General features: G+C 39.6%; 1 protein-coding gene across 2 annotated transcripts in view; it reads left to right on the forward strand.

The window, feature by feature from the left end:
• Window positions 1–17,931, forward strand: part of CRTAC1 (cartilage acidic protein 1) — a 2,772,383-nt gene that overhangs the window by 2,355,915 nt on the left and 398,537 nt on the right. For both annotated transcript variants that reach the window (XM_044056906.1, XM_044056905.1), the window contains exon 14: window positions 9,033–9,176. In XM_044056906.1, the coding sequence (XP_043912841.1) occupies window positions 9,033–9,176 (144 nt within the window). The remainder of the gene's footprint in view (window positions 1–9,032; window positions 9,177–17,931) is intronic.

Below are 17,931 nucleotides of genomic sequence, written 5' to 3' on the forward strand. Positions count from 1 at the left end.
GCACGGATATAAATAGGACGTGCTGGAGGGATAGATTTATCACTCAGAGACTCCCTATGCTGTGGAATAAAATCCCGGTCCATGTGAGGCAGAGCACCTCGCTGGCTCTGTTCAAGAGAAATCTAGACCTGTGGATGGGAGATCATAGGTTTACCCCGGGAATCATCTCTGTGTCACTGCTGGACAGAGGCACAACAAACTAATGGGCACAATATTTTTTCATATAACGGGTGGCGTAAGTTACAAAACTTTGGGCTAGGCTTATAAATGCCTTAGGGCAGATAACCTAGTATAAACCTATGAACCTATAACAAGGAGTATTGTGAAAGTCCTATTGAAGAAAGTCAGACAAGCAGTTGCTGGTACAAGACTGCATCAAATGCTTTGATAAGTCTAAAAACATGGTAGCCACGAGTAGACCATTCTTTGTAGGTCAGTTTATTATGTTGGTAAAATGTAGTAGAACAGTAGTAGTGCTGTGCTTGGGCCTAAAGCCATGTTGTGTTTCTGAGAGCAGGTTGAGATTAAGTATTGCATCAGCTCCATATGGATGCATTTCTCTAATATTTTGTTGAGGGATTAGCGAATCAGTATCGGTCTGTAGTTATTAAACTCTGTAGATGTGTACCACCTTTGTCCAGTGTTATGATAGGATTTACCTTTCTCCTATGCACCTATTAATTGGTATGGACACAGGAAAGGCTATGACTTCTGCTGCCATTTTTAGGTAGTCTGATAGTATTTGATCTACAGTTACGGAAGTGTTTTTTAGTTTAAGGAGCAACTTCTTTGAGTGAGGTAGGTATTGGACTAAAACTGAAGAGCTGTGGGTGGTTTTGACTGGACATAGGTAGAGAGAGGGGGCAGATGTATTTGTGTCTGAGATAATGTTGATTGTATAAAGTAGGAATTAAACTGCATGGGGATGGTGTCTGTTGTATTGTCTGTTTTTCGAAAGGCTGTGGTGGTCTTGCCAGGGTGGAGTACTTTATTTAGTGATTCATAGAGATTCATAGGTTAGTACTAAGCTAACTGTCCTTGCGAGCCGTTGTAAGCCTAGCCAATTATCCCTTGTGAGACTCAAACCCTGCACCTTGTGTTTGTAAGGCAAACACCTTAACCATTAGGCCACCCTCCCAACCCTAAACATAAAAATAACCCAGAACATTTCTGGTTATCTTGTAGTCTGGTATAGTATGTTTGCTTATTCTGTTTGACGTGTAGTTTTGCAAGGTCTCTAAGATGTCTAAATTATTGAAAGGAAATTTGAGTTCTATTTTTATACCAATTTTTCTAGGCCTTATGGCTTCTTATCATGATTTTTTGTTGCTTTTGTCAGCCATGCTGCAGGATTGAACTTTACTCTTGTGTCACGTACTGGTGATAGATTATATAAAGTCTGTAAGAATATATGGTATTCAAGTGTTCTACAGCAGTATCTAGTGGCATTGTTCTAAATAAATTCCATTAATATTGTTTGTGTTTCATTAAAAACAAAAGCTGAAATTGGTTGTATTCTGTATTGTATTATCGATATGTTTATCTAGGTAATGGTCAGTTCTAATGGCAGATGTAGTTATGTGGTAACTTATGCTATCTGAGAGGCAGCCTACTTTTGTCAGTTTGTGTGGTTTGTTTCTAAGAATCTAGTCTAATGTTGAGTGTCTCCCGGAAGTTTTATTGATTCTAGTACGTGTGGTTATTAATTGACTGAAGTTGTGTAAGTTTATGGATTTAATTGAGAAGTTCAAAGTTGTGCTAAAACATATACACAGACAGAGCTATAACTAGAGTGAGAAGAAGGTCACTGCGCTAAAACATATACACAGACGCAGCTATAACTAGAATGAGAAGAAGGTCACTGCGCTAAAACATATACACAGACACAGCTATAACTAGAATGAGAAGAAGGTCACTGCGCTAAAACATATACACAGACACAGCTATAACTAGAATGAGAAGAAGGTCACTGCGCTAAAACATATACACAGACACAGCTATAACTAGAATGAGAAGAAGGTCACTGCGCTAAAACATATACACAGATACAGCTATAACTAGAATGAGAAGGTCACTGCGCTAAAACATATACACAGACACAGCTATAACTAGAATGAGAAGGTCACTGCACTAAAACATATACACAGGCACAGCTATAACTAGAATGAGAAGAAGGTCACTGCGCTAAAACATATACACAGGCACAGCTATAACTAGAATGAGAAGAAGGTCACTGCGCTAAAACATATACACAGACACAGCTATAACTGGAATGAGAAGAAGGTCACTGCACTAAAACATATACACAGACACAGCTATAAGTAGAATGAGAAGAAGGTCACTGCGCTAAAACATATACACAGATACAGCTATAACTAGAATGAAAAGAAGGTCACTGCGCTGGGAGCAAAGCTGTTAACTGACATGATTGGCAAGTGCCAGTGGTGTATCAGTGAGGCACGCATCTGAATTTGGGTGCAAGCTGTTAACTGACATGATTGGCAGGTGCCAGTGGTGTATCAACGAGGCATGTATCTGCAGTGGGTGCAAGCTGTTAAATGACATGATTGGCAGGTGCCAGTGGTGTATCAGCAAGGAAAGCACCTGAACTGGGTGCAAAGTTGTTAAATGACATGATTGGCAGGTGCCAGTGGTGTATCAGTGAGGCATGTACCTGCACTGGGTGCAAGCTGTTAAATGACATGATTGGCAGGTGCCAGTGGTGTATCAGTGAGGCATGTACCTGCACTGGGTGCAAGCTGTTAAATTACATGACTGGCAGGTGCCAGTGGTGTATCAGTGAGACACGCACCTGAACTGTGTGCAAAGCTGTTAAACAACATGATTGGCAGGTGCCAATGCTGTATCAGTGAGGCACGTACCTGCACTGGGTGCAAAGCTGTTAAAAGACATGATTGACAGGTGCCAGTGGTGCATCAGTGAGGCACACACCTGAACTGGGTGCAAGCTAAGTGACATGATTGTCAGGTGCCAGTAGTGTATCAGGCACGCACCTGAACTGGGTGTAAAGCTGTTAAATGAAATGATTGGCAGGTGCCAGTGGTGTATCAGACAGGCACGTACCTGCACTGGCTTGTGAGATCACAAGGAAACCAAGGCTTCATAAATGAATACATCACTATTCATTGTAATGACTGAATATAAGTGAAGCACTTGGTGTGTAATAGTAACTGTAGCAGACTGCTTGTAACACAGGCACCAGATGACTGAGCTATATTTGAAATTACATCACATTTTTTAATAGCAGAAGACAATCATCTTATCTTGTCTTCCACTTTAAGTGCCTTAACATTCTAACGCTTCTCCATTCCTACCTTCCCCTTTACCCATTTTCAACTGTTCCATATCCTCCTTGTATACTATAAATTTGTTCTTTAATCACATATTCTGAGATGCTGCCACATGAACTAGAACTGCACCACATTTCTTGTACAATATTGAAATTAATATTTGTCCAGAGTAGCAATGGTTTAATTTTTTTGATGTTCCCCTAAGGACAGACATCTCATTCACTAATAAAGCTAAATAGTGCTGTTCTTGAACTTGCCAGCCATCTTAGCGTGTGAGTAGTTAAAGGCTAAAATAAGTCCCTTGTCTGTATAGAAATTTATTTAAATAGTAGCTCAAGTATGACTAAATTAAGCTTTAAATGAAAAGACTGATCATAAAACTAACCTCCTGATTTACAACTCGTTAAGTCATTTAGCATCTTTTTGACACATTTAGTTTTGACACCAGCCTGATCTTGTGGCATAGGGAGGTAATACCCTGGCTATGGCACAGATAATACAGGCCCATTTGGTAGTTTGTTTTATCTATTTGGGCTGGGATGAGAAGGATGGGCAGTGCAGTGCCTAAGGGGTAGGGGGTTGAGTAGGTCACAGACTGCTGAGGTCCTTCAGAGCAGGGTCAGTGAAGATAAATGTGACCTAGGGGCACATGTTTAGCTTACTAAAGCAGTGCCTGTTGGTAGCACTCATTGCATGTGCTCAGAGGCTACTGTAGCGATGAGTCATGTCTCCCTACTCAGGGATGGGGCTAAGGCTAGAATTACAATGTCACTGTAGTGATGCGACTCGCATGTCTCCTTACTCAGGGATGGGGCTAAGGCTAGAATTACAATGTCACTGTAGTGATGCGAGTCGCATGTCTCCTTACTCAGTGATGGGGCTAAGGCTAGAATTACAATGTCACTGTAGTGATGCGAGTCACATATCTCCCTACTCAGAGATGGGGCTAGCTTAGAATTGCAATGTCGCTGTAGTGATGCGAGTCACATGCTCCCTACTCAAGGATGGGGCTAAGGCTAGAATTACAATGTCACTGTAGTGATGCAAGTCGCATGTCTCCTTACTCAGGGATGGGGCTAAGGCTAGAATTACAATGTCACTGTAGTGATGTGAGTCGCATGTCTCCTTACTCAGGGATGGGGCTAAGGCTAGAATTACAATGTCACTGTAGTGATGCGAGTCACATATCTCCCTACTCAGAGATGGGGCTAGCTTAGAATTACAATGTCGCTGTAGTGATGCGAGTCACATGCTCCCTACTCAAGGATGGGGCTAAGGCTAGAATTACAATGTCGCTGTAGTGATGCGAGTCACATGTCTCCCTACTCAGGGATGGGGTTAAGGCTAGAATTACAATGCTGCTGTAGTGATGCGAGTCACATATTTCCCTACTCAGAGATGGGGCTAAGGCTAGAATTACAATGTAGCTGTAGTGATGCGTGTCACATATCTCTCTACTCGGGGATGGGGCTAGGCTAGAATTACAATGTCACTATAGTGATGCGAGTTACATGTCTCCCTACTCTGGGATGGGGCTAAGGCTAGAATTACAATGTCCTCATTGTCAAGATAACAGCATGGCCACCGCCACCACCATGGCTGTCTACTTGACTGCAGCTCCAGAAACATCTGTCCATCATAATGACAATAGCCAGTACCAGGAATTGAATGAGCTGATCATGAAGGGGAAGGATGATAAACAGCAGACAATGAAACAAACTGTGTATCAAGAAATCCATTTGACACACACAAGTTCTCATGGCATCATAGCACTTTGTGGAGATGTTTTTCTTAACTAAGTAACTTTCCCTTAGTGACATGTAGACTGTAAAAGAGCAGGTTACGAGAATCAAAATTGTATCAAGATTGCTTGTCTAAGACGTTCTCCAATGAACATATCAAGTACTGTTTGCCAGTCATTATGCATTTTTCATAAATCGAGTTACATTTTCGTGAAGGGCATAACATAAAAAAATAACATTGGGTGGCAGAAAAATGTACTGACGCTGTCCATTTAGAATGTACTTTACATCAAGTATTGCTAGCTGTTTGTCATTCGTTATGCAGGTGCATAATATTTTGAAATGTTTAGTTGTAGTCCCAGAAGGAAGTGACTTGCAGCCTATTCTACAGTATCAGCAGAGACTTCAGATGATGCTGTTGTAAAAATGTCATTTATAGTGTTTGTACAGCTTGAGTGATGAGTATTTTTTATGTCAACTGTATTAATAAGCATAATCTTTGGTTCCCTATTAGAAGATCAAAGACGCATTCTTTCGAATGTGTCTTGGTCGAACTCAAAAGCCTAAAACGGCAAAACATCGAAGCAGCTTTTAAGTGAATTCTTTCCCTGGGAAAGAATTCGCTTGGCCTCTTCGTTACTTTGCCGTTTTTGGCACTGTAGTGCGGTCTCTGGGTTGGTATATTTAAGTAGGGGGTGTGGGGACACAGCCTCCCACATCGGGGTGTGTGTGGGCGAAACCCCCCACTTAATATATTGTTTAAGTGTTTATTTTTTTTTTTTTGTTGGAACAGTGATTTTCCCTAGGAGAAAAAAAATACTGTTCTGACAGTTCGAAATTGCAAGCTTTCGCTTACATAGGGTCGATTAATCACCTTTCGCTTTTTTAAGCATTCGGTGATCTAATATAGACCCTAATCTTTCATAATTCTTTATCTCAAAAACAGGAAGCACCAAACAAGGAATTTTATTTATGTAGTTACTTAGTTTATATTTTATTTTATGTAATTCTTTTTTGTTGATTAGTGTAGAGTACTGATTGCTGGAGTACAAACCCAAAACAATTTATGGTGCATACAATTATATATATATATATATATATATATATAACTGGGAAAAGCCAAAAGACAAACAACAACAAAAATAAATAGATAAATAAATATATTGGATCTACTTCAAATAAACGAAAACCCATATACCCGAAAATGACATGACCGAGATGAAAACACCAAATAGTCAGTTAACCGACTCCACACATCACTGAGAATTTACCAAGAGAAAGAAGGCAGTTGGCCAACAGTCACAAGAAACCACACCGAAGCACTTCGAACCCACACAAGTGGGGGCTTTGCCCCCCACATCCCCTTATCTAAATATACCAACTCTGAGATCACACTATAGTGGAGAAAAGGGCAAACATCCTATTGTTGGCTGACTGCCTCCTTTCCCTTGATAAATTCTCAGTGATGAGTGAAGTCAGTTAACTGATAATTCAGTGTTTTTGCCTTGGTCACTTCATTTTTGGGTATGTTGGTTTTTGTTTGAATTAGACGCACACACACACACACACACACACACACATATATATATATATATATATATATATATATATATATATATATATATGTTGTCTTTTGGCTTTTCCTGGTTAGGGGTTGCCACAGCACAACTCCGGTCTGCTAATGATTGGCAGTAGATTTTCACGAACGCCGAGGTGCCAGCTCGACGTTCAACCTTCAGCAAAGGCACGCCTGTTTACGCATGTCTTTCAAACACCCACCCAACTGTGGGGAGAACATGCAGACTCCACACAGAAGGCACTCCCCGCATATATATATATATATATTTATATATATTATATATATGTATATATAGAAATAAAAAAAAGATAAGCTATGCTATGTAAATGCAGCGCTCCTTAAAAATAAATACATGCTGGATTTATAACTGTGTAGAGTAAAGCAATGACTTTACAAAATAATAATATACAGTGGAATTATATGCAAATGAAGAAAAGATGAAAAAAATCTCCATCTATTCAGAGGCTGTTAAAGTGTGTGGTGATGCAACTGCTGCAGAGAGGGAGAACTTTTATGGGGGACATGATTATGAAACCATTTACGTGTGGCAACTTTAATTAAATATTCTAGAAAAGAGACAGGAATTCATTCCATTTTAAACACAGGGTAAGGACTTCCTAAAATTTGGGCACTAAGGCAGAGAAGCTGTGCTAAGTGCGTGTCAGTTTATTATGGGCATGCTCACATATTTTACATTATAGCTGACAAACTGAAATTATGAAGTGTGTTCCTAAGTGAGAGTCTGACGGTAAGAAAAAACAAAATTGCCAGTTTAAAAAGTTTGAAAAGGAGAGAGCTTTATAGTTACAGCTCTGCTCTTTGCAGTGAAGGGAGCCATTTAGCTTTTGCTAGAAGTAAGCTGTGGTAATTCAGATGGGAGGGGGTGAAATTACTGACTCTACAAACACAGTTGGATGAGGTCTTTAAGGATGAATTGTCCCATTGAGGAAGTATCTGTAAGAGACTATCATTAACTAAGCTGAGATGTGACAGAATTCCTGTAGCTATAGCTGTTTATCCCTCTGCTACCAGAACATGCAGTTCTTTTTTAGCAGAAGTGCTTTGTCGTCTTTGTTCTACATTTCTTCCAAGTGAATCTGATAATTTAACATCAGACCTAACCATATCCTTGTTTCTGGGCACCTGAATTTATCAGTGGTTTTGGTAACTTTATTATTGTGTAGGAAGCACTAATCTTTTTAGGATCAAGAGATTTTTGTTGGGTTCTGAATACCATAGATGTGCCTTTCTTGTGGATTTTGTACAGCTGTAGCCCCCCACCTAGTTTAGTTTTATATTACATTTCACCAAAAGTATCAAAACAATACATTTAAAGCGTAGACATGCATACTTACAACACCAGTGAATAACTCTTTCCAGAAGACAATATATGCTCAGACTAAGTGGGGGTGGGGGCAACACCCTCCACACCCCCCCAATGGGGTGGACTGTGCCCCTCACACCCCACCTAATTATATATACTAAATCCAGGATCACACTACAGTGGGAGAAAGGGCATATACCTTTTACTTGCCTTACAGTACTCTACACAGTGTCAGTACTTCAGTGACGTGATTCGGTGAAATGAGTTTTCAGTAATTTGAGCTTTTAGCGATTTGGTCAGGGTGAATTGAAATTCAGTGAAATGAGCTTTGAATGAAACAAAGTAAACCCATATATATGTGTTCCACTTTGATGCACTGAAAACTCATTTCACTGAATTTCAAAATATTCGCACCAAATTGCTGAAAGCTCAAATCAGTGAAAACTAATTTCTCTGAATCACATTTCACTGAATGTAAGTACTGTTGGGCAAATAAAATGTATAGGCCCTTTACCCCACTGTAGTGCAATCTTGGAGTTGGTATATATAGTTTTGCGGGTGTGGGGGCGCAGCCACCTAGTTTTGGTTTTATATTGTTAGCTTTCACTGAAATGAGATTCATAAATATAAAAGCTACGTAGGTGGTGGCTATGCCCCTCACACCCCGAACTATATATACTAACTCCAGGATTGCACTACAGTGAGGAAAAAGGCATATATGTTTTATTTGCACAACACTACTTACATTCACTGAAATGTGATTCAGTTAAATGAGTTTTCAGTGACATCCATATATATATATATATATATATATGTGTGTGTGTATACATATATATATATATATATATATATATTGATAGATATAAAAATCTATATAGAGAGAGCTATGCAGATTTTTATACTCAAATGCTTGTGCAGCTGGTAGCATTGTCTACGTAATACGATAAAATGCAGACTCTCTCCTACCAGCTGTGCTCTAATTCTAGAACTCTGTTCTAGTCTTTGTTACTGTTGCAATGTAAGTTTAATGTTTAGGCACTTTTGTGCTCCACTCATTTATCTTCTTCCTCTTTCAGACACCGATGAGTGCATTCTTTTCCCTTTCGTATGCCCCAGAGAAAAGCCTGTCTGCATCAACACCTATGGGGGTTATAAATGTCGCCATAACCGGAGGTGCACCCAGGGGTTTGAACCCAATGAAGATGGAACAGCCTGTGTAGGTAAGTGAGCATTTGGTGACTCATTTAAACAAGGGAGAAAAGAAAAGACCCCTTAAACATTAATTGCATGTCATACACTACCGTCTCAGTTTCACACAGTGTTTCCTCATTTTTCACTTTTGGCGATGAAAACAAATAAGGGAAGTACTTATCAAGAATGAGCTTCAACCCTAGTCTCCACAATAAGCACTTTAAATTTGGTAACGAATATGGACATTTCTTGCCTTTTTTTTCAAATATTTTTATTTTTCTTCTTGTCTTGTATGCATGTTACAAGATCCAGTCATTATGCAAGAATACAATACACTCATCATTTTTAAGAAGAATTCAGACATAGTTGGGTGCATCGTGTATCAAGAGAAATGTCAGTGTTACAACACAAGTACACTGGTAACATCCTATATACACTATATACAAAATAGTGCTGCAGACAGTCATTTTCTAATTAACATTGTGTCACAGGTAACATACTGTTTCAGTGCAGATGCAATCTTCATAATAGAGGTGAGACACAGTTCATTAGAGTGAACATGCAAAATTGCAAATTCCCATGATAATGTGGATTTTTGATATCCCATCTTCTTTAGTCGAGCTCTCAATGAGCACCGTAATTTATAAGTGCATTTGTAGCTCCAGAAGATCGAGTAAATCTGCTATTTATGAGGAACAGCCTGGACAGTTTGGCGAGACCTTCGAATTGAAGTTAAATATTTCTGGGGTGAAGTAAGCATTGTTGGTAATCATTAATTGAGTGTATATATGAATTTCTTTTTTTAAAGGGATTAATTTTAGCATTGCTTCAATATAATTACATTTTTGTTTTTCAGAGGATTCTTTGATCTGATCAGTCCAGTATTTTGAAAGCAATGATGATATTTGAGATACTATTAGCTTTGTAAGTGTTAGCATATTTTTCTTTAGGGTCAGCAAGTTCCATAATGTAGTACATGTATTTACGTCTTTTTTGTTTGCTTTAAAGTTAGCAAATATTGAAGTACACATTTCTCTGATTTGCCTTAGCATTATGATGCATGCTTTTGGAAGGTTGAAAACATTCCTTATGTCTTCAAAAGACCTTTTCCTGTGTCTGTAAATATCCCAAACTTTACATTCCTTAATGAGTGGATAGTTGTTCAGGTTTAACATCTCTTTGTTTAATCTGAGATTTGGGTTTAGATGTTATGGCTGTAAGAGGATATAAGTACTTGTTAGATTTAAAACTTCCCAATAATTTCTGAAGCCTTTATTACTCTATGTTTTAAGGAGAAATGAAAATTGCTAACCTTTAAGCTCTCCTGATTTAAGAAAGGAAGGGCTTTGGGATAAAGTTGCTGTTACTGATATTGTTATTGGTATAGTTAAATAGTTTAATCCATAGTGGACACCATTCTTAATTCTTTGGATTATAATCAGCAACTTGTATAATCCTGTTTGCACTTATGTCACGGTATAGATTGAAATCAGGAAATACCAATCCACCCCTTTCTTTTGGATGCAATAATTTCTGGTAACTAATTCTGACTGACATAGCTAAAATTTCATTAAATTTCTTAAAAGGTTTTCTGGACTATTAAGTTTGTTGCATTTAGCTGAAATAGTAGAATTGGAAGAAAATACATTTTTATAATTGTTGCTTTCAAAAGGAAAGGTAGCTTTATTTTTCCCCATCTCTGGATATCCTGATCAGTGTCTGACCATTTTCAGGCTATGTTCAAAGGTGATCCCTAAATATTTCGGGGAGTATTTTAGCTTTATTCCCAAATTTGGAAAATAAGTCAATGTGGCTTATTTGATTGATGGGGAAAATTGGACTTTATAGGATTAATTACATAGTTTGAGACTTTTGAGAAGCTATTGATTGAGTCAAGAATTAAGATCAGACTTGCCTTTCGGTATAAAAATTGTTTTTGAGTTGTTTAAATATAAATCTTTAATGCCATATTATCTTATGTAATTATAGATTTTTAATAATAGTTTTGATATCTTTTGCCCAAAGGATTTATCGAACTCTGCTGTATAGCCATCAGCAGTATTTTTTTTTCTGCAGCAAGTTCAGATTTAGGGACCAGCTTGTACCCCCTTTTTTTTAGATTAAGATCAATAGGCCAACTTATTTTAATTATAATCTTTGAGTGATCTGAGAAAAACCTAGGTTCTGTACAGTAGTTTATTTGCACCTTGAAAATGTCTGGACCACAGTTTATAGTACTTAAGTATAGTATGTGAATTTTGTCGCTGAGGTATTTTTGTTCCAGTAGTAAAAAGGGTCAAATAAGTTGGTCTGTTATTAGGTCATTTATCGCTAAAGAGGTCTGGATGTTATAAGTTTTGCTTCTGCTTGTTCTGTCTGTTACGGGATCAATTATAGCATTCCATTCACCTCCTATAATATAGTAATAGTTTGAAAATGTAGTTAGAATGTTATAGATTTCTGTGATAAATTCTTGTTTTGCACATGGTCTAGACAAACTCAAGAAAAGAAGTGGTTCCTGTAAACTAGAACTTTAAATTGTAAAACTAGCACCACCTTCCATTTATATCTGAGTCCTGATGTATAATCGGTTTACTATCATTATTTCGACTCACACTCTGTCGATCGCACTATGTTTGACAATGGAAAGTTGAACACAGCAATATCAAACTTTAAAAGCAAGCCTAGGAATGGGTTTTAACATGGGTCGAGATAGGGGTGAGGTTTGTAGTTCGGCAATAGCAGTGAACCCCTATCTCAATAACACCAGTACCAAAAAGGGAAAACCAACTGATGCAAATAACTACAGACCAGTGAACTTGATATACTGGGAAAGTGTTTTGAGAGAGGTTTACTAGAGCTAATGGCTCATAATAAACTGGAAAACAGCTTATATGTTATTTCCCAGCATGGTTTTACAAAAGTAAGATCTACTCTAACCAATTTAGCAGAATTTTATGAGCAGATAATAACAGCATTATATCAAGGAATGGCAGTGGTGATCATCTTTGTAGACTTGACCAAGGCATTTGGTATCTTAGGTTCATAGGGAGGTACTAGGCTATCTGCCCGAAGGCATTTATAAGCCTAGCCAAATGTGTTGGCTTTTGCCACCCCCTTAGATTAGCTCCCTGTGCATCTGTCCAGCAGAGCCACTGAAGTGATCCCCGAGGTAAACTTTGTTTCCCATCCACTCGTCAAGGTTTCTCTTGAAGAGTGTTAGCGAGGAGCTCTGCCTAATGTAGATTGGAATCTTGTTCCAAAGAATGGGAAGTGTCTGGGACAGGAATCTATCCCTCCAGCACATCCTATTTATTGTTTTGGTAAGGTTTAGATCCATAGAGCATGTGGCTCGAGGGGATATGGTTTTCTTTAGGTGGACTATGTCCATCAATTCTGGGTTGGACACGGCCTTGTATGTCAGGCAGAGATCACCTCTGAGTAGGCAGTATGCAATCGAGTACAGCTGGAGTTTCTTCAGTTGAGCTGCATAGGGCATCGGTTTGAGGCCAGTGATCTTCTTGGTGAGCTACTTCTGTGGTCTTTCCAGCTGTTGCAGGTGTCTTGTATGGTACATCCCAAATGGGGGGGCATTGTACTCTATAATGGGTCTGATGAGTGATGAGTAGAGGGGCACAATGACCTCTTTTGATCTGGATGCAAACCCTTTTGTGATCAGCTGGGCCACATAGAAGGATTTTCTAACCACTTTGGCAATGTTATTGTCAAAGGAGAGATTACTATCTACTTGGGTCCCCAAATCTCTTATTATGTCTTCCATATTTAGGGGACTACCACCTATATGGTAGTTTGTGGGTACTATGTTTTTTCTAAAGGGGATGACTATGCACTTTTTTGGCATTTAGGTTGAGGCCATGATTTTGACACCAGGTATCCGTCCCAGTGAGCCCTTTTTGGAGGATATCTGTGTCAGCCGGAGAGTCAGTTATAGCCCCTAGTTTTCAGTCGTCTGTGAACTTGGTCAGCCATAGTCCTCCTGTGCTTGCCTGTACCTCTGAGAAGTATATGTCGAACAGGAGGGATCCCAGGACTGAGCCTTGAGGAACACCACTTGTAACCGGTTTAGAGCTGGACCTAGCTCCCACAACTCTCATCATGTGGGTTCTGTCCATGAGCAAGTTGACAACCCATCTTGTGATGTAGGAGTTTATGTTCAGGCTGGTGAGCTTATCTATGATACCAGAATGGGGAATGGTGTCAAAGGCCTTTGTGAGGTCTAGGTAGGCTGTGTGTACCACCTTTCCCTCATCTATAGCCTTGGTAACTGTCTCAAAGAAGTCCACCAGGTTTAGAAGGCATGATCTGCCCTTAAAGCCGAACTGGGTAGGCCCCATTGTTTGGATGTTCCCAATGTCTCTGTTAATGAGTTCCATGATGATGCACTCCATAGCCTTGCAGACCAAGCTAGTCAGGCTTATAGGGTGATAGTTCCCAGGGTCTGTTGTGGCTCTACCTTTGTGGAGCAGTATAACCATTGCTTTGCTCCACTCTATCGGTATGTAGCCTGTGGAGAGGCTTAAATTGAACAGTGTGTTTAGCTGATGGTTTAGTTTGTCTTTGAGCTCATGTAGGATGCAGCCTGGGACACCGTCCGGTCCCATTGATGCTGTGTTTTTGGCTTTGGAGAGGGCTGTTTTAACCTGAGTGTCTGTGATTTCAGGGGCTCTACATTCTTCTGGTATGGTTATGGGCTCTTTTAGGGATGACATTTGCACTGAACCTGTCTGACAGGATGTTGGCGATATCGGTCGGTTCAGTGTATTTTGTATCATTCTGCACCAACTCTGAGCAGATCTGAGCATTGTCACTTAGATTCTTGACATAGCGAAAGAATGCCTTATGGTTATCTTTGGAGTCCTTGGCAATTTTTCTTTTAAAGCTTGCCTTGGATGATTTTGAGGAATCATAGTTTCTTGCTGATACTGATCAGGGATGTCTTCCCTTCTTGGGATTTTACTCTCTTCTGTACTAGTTTGCTCCTCCTATTGTATAGCTTGTTTATGGCAGGGGTCCACCAGACTGGTTTCCTTTTCTTGGAGGAGTGAGTCTTGGCTTTGCTTGTGATAGCACATCCATGCATTCTTATAGGTGCCCATAGAATGCATTAGTAAAGGATTTTGCAGCTTGGACAGCATTATCTTTTAGCATGGGGACTTTGAATCTTTCCACCTCGGTCTTAAGTAAAGTGAAGTTTGCTTTTGAAAAGTTTTTCACAGTGGTTTCCTTGTTCGGGGGTGGGGGCGGAATGTGGATATCCAGAGTGATTTGTTTATGGTAAGATCTAACCAGCAAAGGGTTGACCCCCGGTGTGGAACACCGGTTGCCCTTGTTGGTGATGACCAGGACCAATATGTTGTAATCTCTGGTGGGAGTGTTGACCAGTTGATCCAGGGAGTTTGAGTTTATAAATTCCAGGAAATGTTGGGCAAGGGAGTTAGTACTTGAGTAGGTCTCCCAGTTAATGTTCGGGGTAATTGAAATCACCCAATATTAGGGTATTTGGTAGGAGCTTTATGTTTCCCAGTGTTTCCAGAAATGTGGAATGGTGGTCTTGGGACATGGTGGGTGATCTGTAGCAAGCTCCAATTTGAATTGCAGTTTTGCCCATTGTTAGTTGCACGTGCATGATCTCTGAAACATTGTGCTGTGTCCCTAACCTGGAGGTGTGGGTATCCTTGATGAATATGGATACACCCCCGCCTTTTGTATTTCGGACCTGGTTCTGTGGCTGAAATGTATGGTATGAGTTGTAGCCTGGTAGTGCTGGGGTGCTCTCTGGACCCTTAAACCAGGTTTCTGTTACTGCACATATATTGATTTTCTCAATACTGAGGAGTGCCTCAAGTGCATGCATTTTGAGGTTTAGACCTCTGGCATTAAGTAGCATTAACCTCAGTCTTTTGTTACTTGTGCTATTTACGGTGGTGGGTTTGTCTTTTTAGCCTTGCCTAAAAAGGCACTATGGGGGTAGCAAGAGCCTTGGCCAGCATTTGAAAGCCTAAGGGTGACAGGTGCAAGCCGTCTCCAACGAAGCAGAGTGGCTTGTCGAGCATGTCATCCCAGGCGGACAGATACTGGATCCCCTTTGAATGACACCAGAAACTTAACCAATTGTTGAAATTAATCATTTTTTCTTTATAGCGTTTCCTTTTTGTAATGCTAACTAGGGTAATATACAGACAAAATATCAGTCATAGACAGTGTAACAAGTTGATTTACTTATTATATTGACTGTGGTGTTTATCTCATGGTGAAAAACTGTTTAAAGGTAACTAGGCAGCGTGTCATCTGGATATCAAACACTTTTTTTTTTCAAACTGGGAAATGTCTAAGGCGGGAGCCGGGCATTGTTTTTGTGTCACATTTCTTGAATAGTCTAGCAAATCAAACCAATAACGAGCCTTTGTTATATCTTTATTTATCTGTGCTCCTTCCTTTTTAGTACAACCTGCATCCTGGAATACCTTCAGCTAGTGTCCTGATAGCCTCCTGAATAGGAAGACACAGTACCTTGAATGCCCTAAAAGGTTAAACAGATGGCAAACGTCCAAGCAATATTGTATGACCAGCTCTTAAAAGTATCAGTGTTAAGATACTTAGTACTTTAACTTACTGGAAGCACGCCGCACAGAACCCCCCATTCCTTCTTAGTCTTTTTTATCCTAATTACCACCCTTAGCCTAACTGCCCCATACCTCTGAAATATTTCACATTTAGCCTATAACATTTGTTATTGACTGGTTAGGCAGGTTTCATACTCTGCTTTATTGCATAGGTTTTGTCCATCTGTTTAAACCCCACTTGCAGCTATTTCCCTTACCTAATAATTGCAAACAACGTATTACCCCCCACAGAAACCCTTGTTAACCACACAATGTATTGCTAGTTTATATTTTCTGGCTAAATAATCCTACAAGTACCCAAACACCTGTTCCCTCTACATCCTATCCTTACTGCCTGTTAATATCTATTTGCTACAGTATAAAGCAAAAATCCTTAGCCCTTGTAAGCCTTGTTATACCTGTAATATTTGTGGACATTGTTTTTCCTGGTCCTGGAATCACTGGATCTGTGCCAGCCCACTCCGTTCGCTCTTTGGGCTCACTCCACTACTGTACCCTACCCCCATTCCCACCCACCCCTGTAGGATTACATTTATACACCAATAAACCCTATCCTTCCCTACCTCATAACCTGTAAGCCAATCAGCTCACACTCTTTAGCTCCACCCCTATTTTCCAATCACACTTATCTTACACCTACTCTCCATAGAAATGCTTCGCCACATATATTCACATAATCTCACAACATACATCATTCTCATTCCTACCCTCTTTACATCTCTAACTTCACTAATCTTAACTACCACTACATACTCCACCCTGCCATCACTGATTCCAAAATCTAGTACACAAACCCTTCCATTGCCTCTCAACAGACATAGCTATTCAAATATCTCACCCTCCTTATTCCTAGACAACACATATAATCTAGATAAAACAAAACATTTCCACACCCACTCCAAACTCAAGTTAAACAACACATATCTTCCTAAACCACTTACACATAAAAATGACATTGATGCTATTATTCACCTCTTCCTCTGTCTCTCACAATGTGGGGACATCCACTCTAACCCTGGCCCTACATCTTTAACCACCACAAAATGCCTACAGCTTCAACTGGTAACAGTAAACACACATAGCATATGTAACAGAATTACAGAGTTCCATGCATGGCTATTCACTCACACCCCAAATATTGTAGCAGTAACAGAGACATGGCTAAAGCCTCATATTGCTGATACTGTAATTCTTCCTCCAGGGTACAACATACTCCGTGCTGATAGACTCCACAAAAAAGGTGTTGGTGTAGCATTAATCTATGATCACAGCCTTAATCTATGATCACAGCCCTAACATAAGTCTATCCCAAGCAACCCCCCACTTTTGACAATCTAGAAATCTTACTACTTTACCTTCACATTAATAATAACAAACAGATAATTATAGCAGTAATCTACATCCCACCAGGGTAAAATATTCCCCTCCTTGAGGACTTTTATCATGGGCAAATCAAAACATCACACAGGAAACCATAATTCTAGGTGATACAAATATTAACTGGCTGAATCGAACGACCAATTCTCCAGTCAACAGCTTAAACCTACATAGCTTCACACAGCTCATTACAACTTTCACCCATGGCCTATCCACCAGATCAGAATCCACCCTAGACTGGATATTAGTATCTCACCCACAAAATTATTCCAATTCAGGCGCCTTACCTGACATACTAAGTGACCACCTCCCAGCATTCACGCATAGGACCCACCCCCAAATATCAAAAATACACACCTACAAAACATCTAGAAATCTCACTCACTTTGACCCAGATAAATTTGTAAATATCCTAAAAACCCAACATTGGCTCCCACTAAAACACTCCCCATAGATGATGCCGTTAACTGCTTCAACAAACTTTTTCTGGACACACTAAATAGCTTAGCCCCTACTCAAACCAAATGTACCAAGAGTAATCATGCCCCTTGGCTAACTAAACCAACAAAACAAAACCTCCTCCTTAGAGATAAAGCATGGAAAGAGTGACAAAAATCTAAAACTAAACAAGCCGAACTTGCCTATAAGCAACTCCAAAAAACTAGTCATACAAGATGAGAAAAACTACTTTACCTCGCAGCTATCCACTGCAAGCAACAATCCAAATAAGTTTTGGAAATCAGTTTCCATATTACTTAATCCT

Source organism: Protopterus annectens, chromosome 14.part0 (assembly GCF_019279795.1).
Source record: "Protopterus annectens isolate FY-2018-M chromosome 14.part0, PAN1.0, whole genome shotgun sequence".
NCBI lineage: Eukaryota > Metazoa > Chordata > Ceratodontiformes > Protopteridae > Protopterus > Protopterus annectens.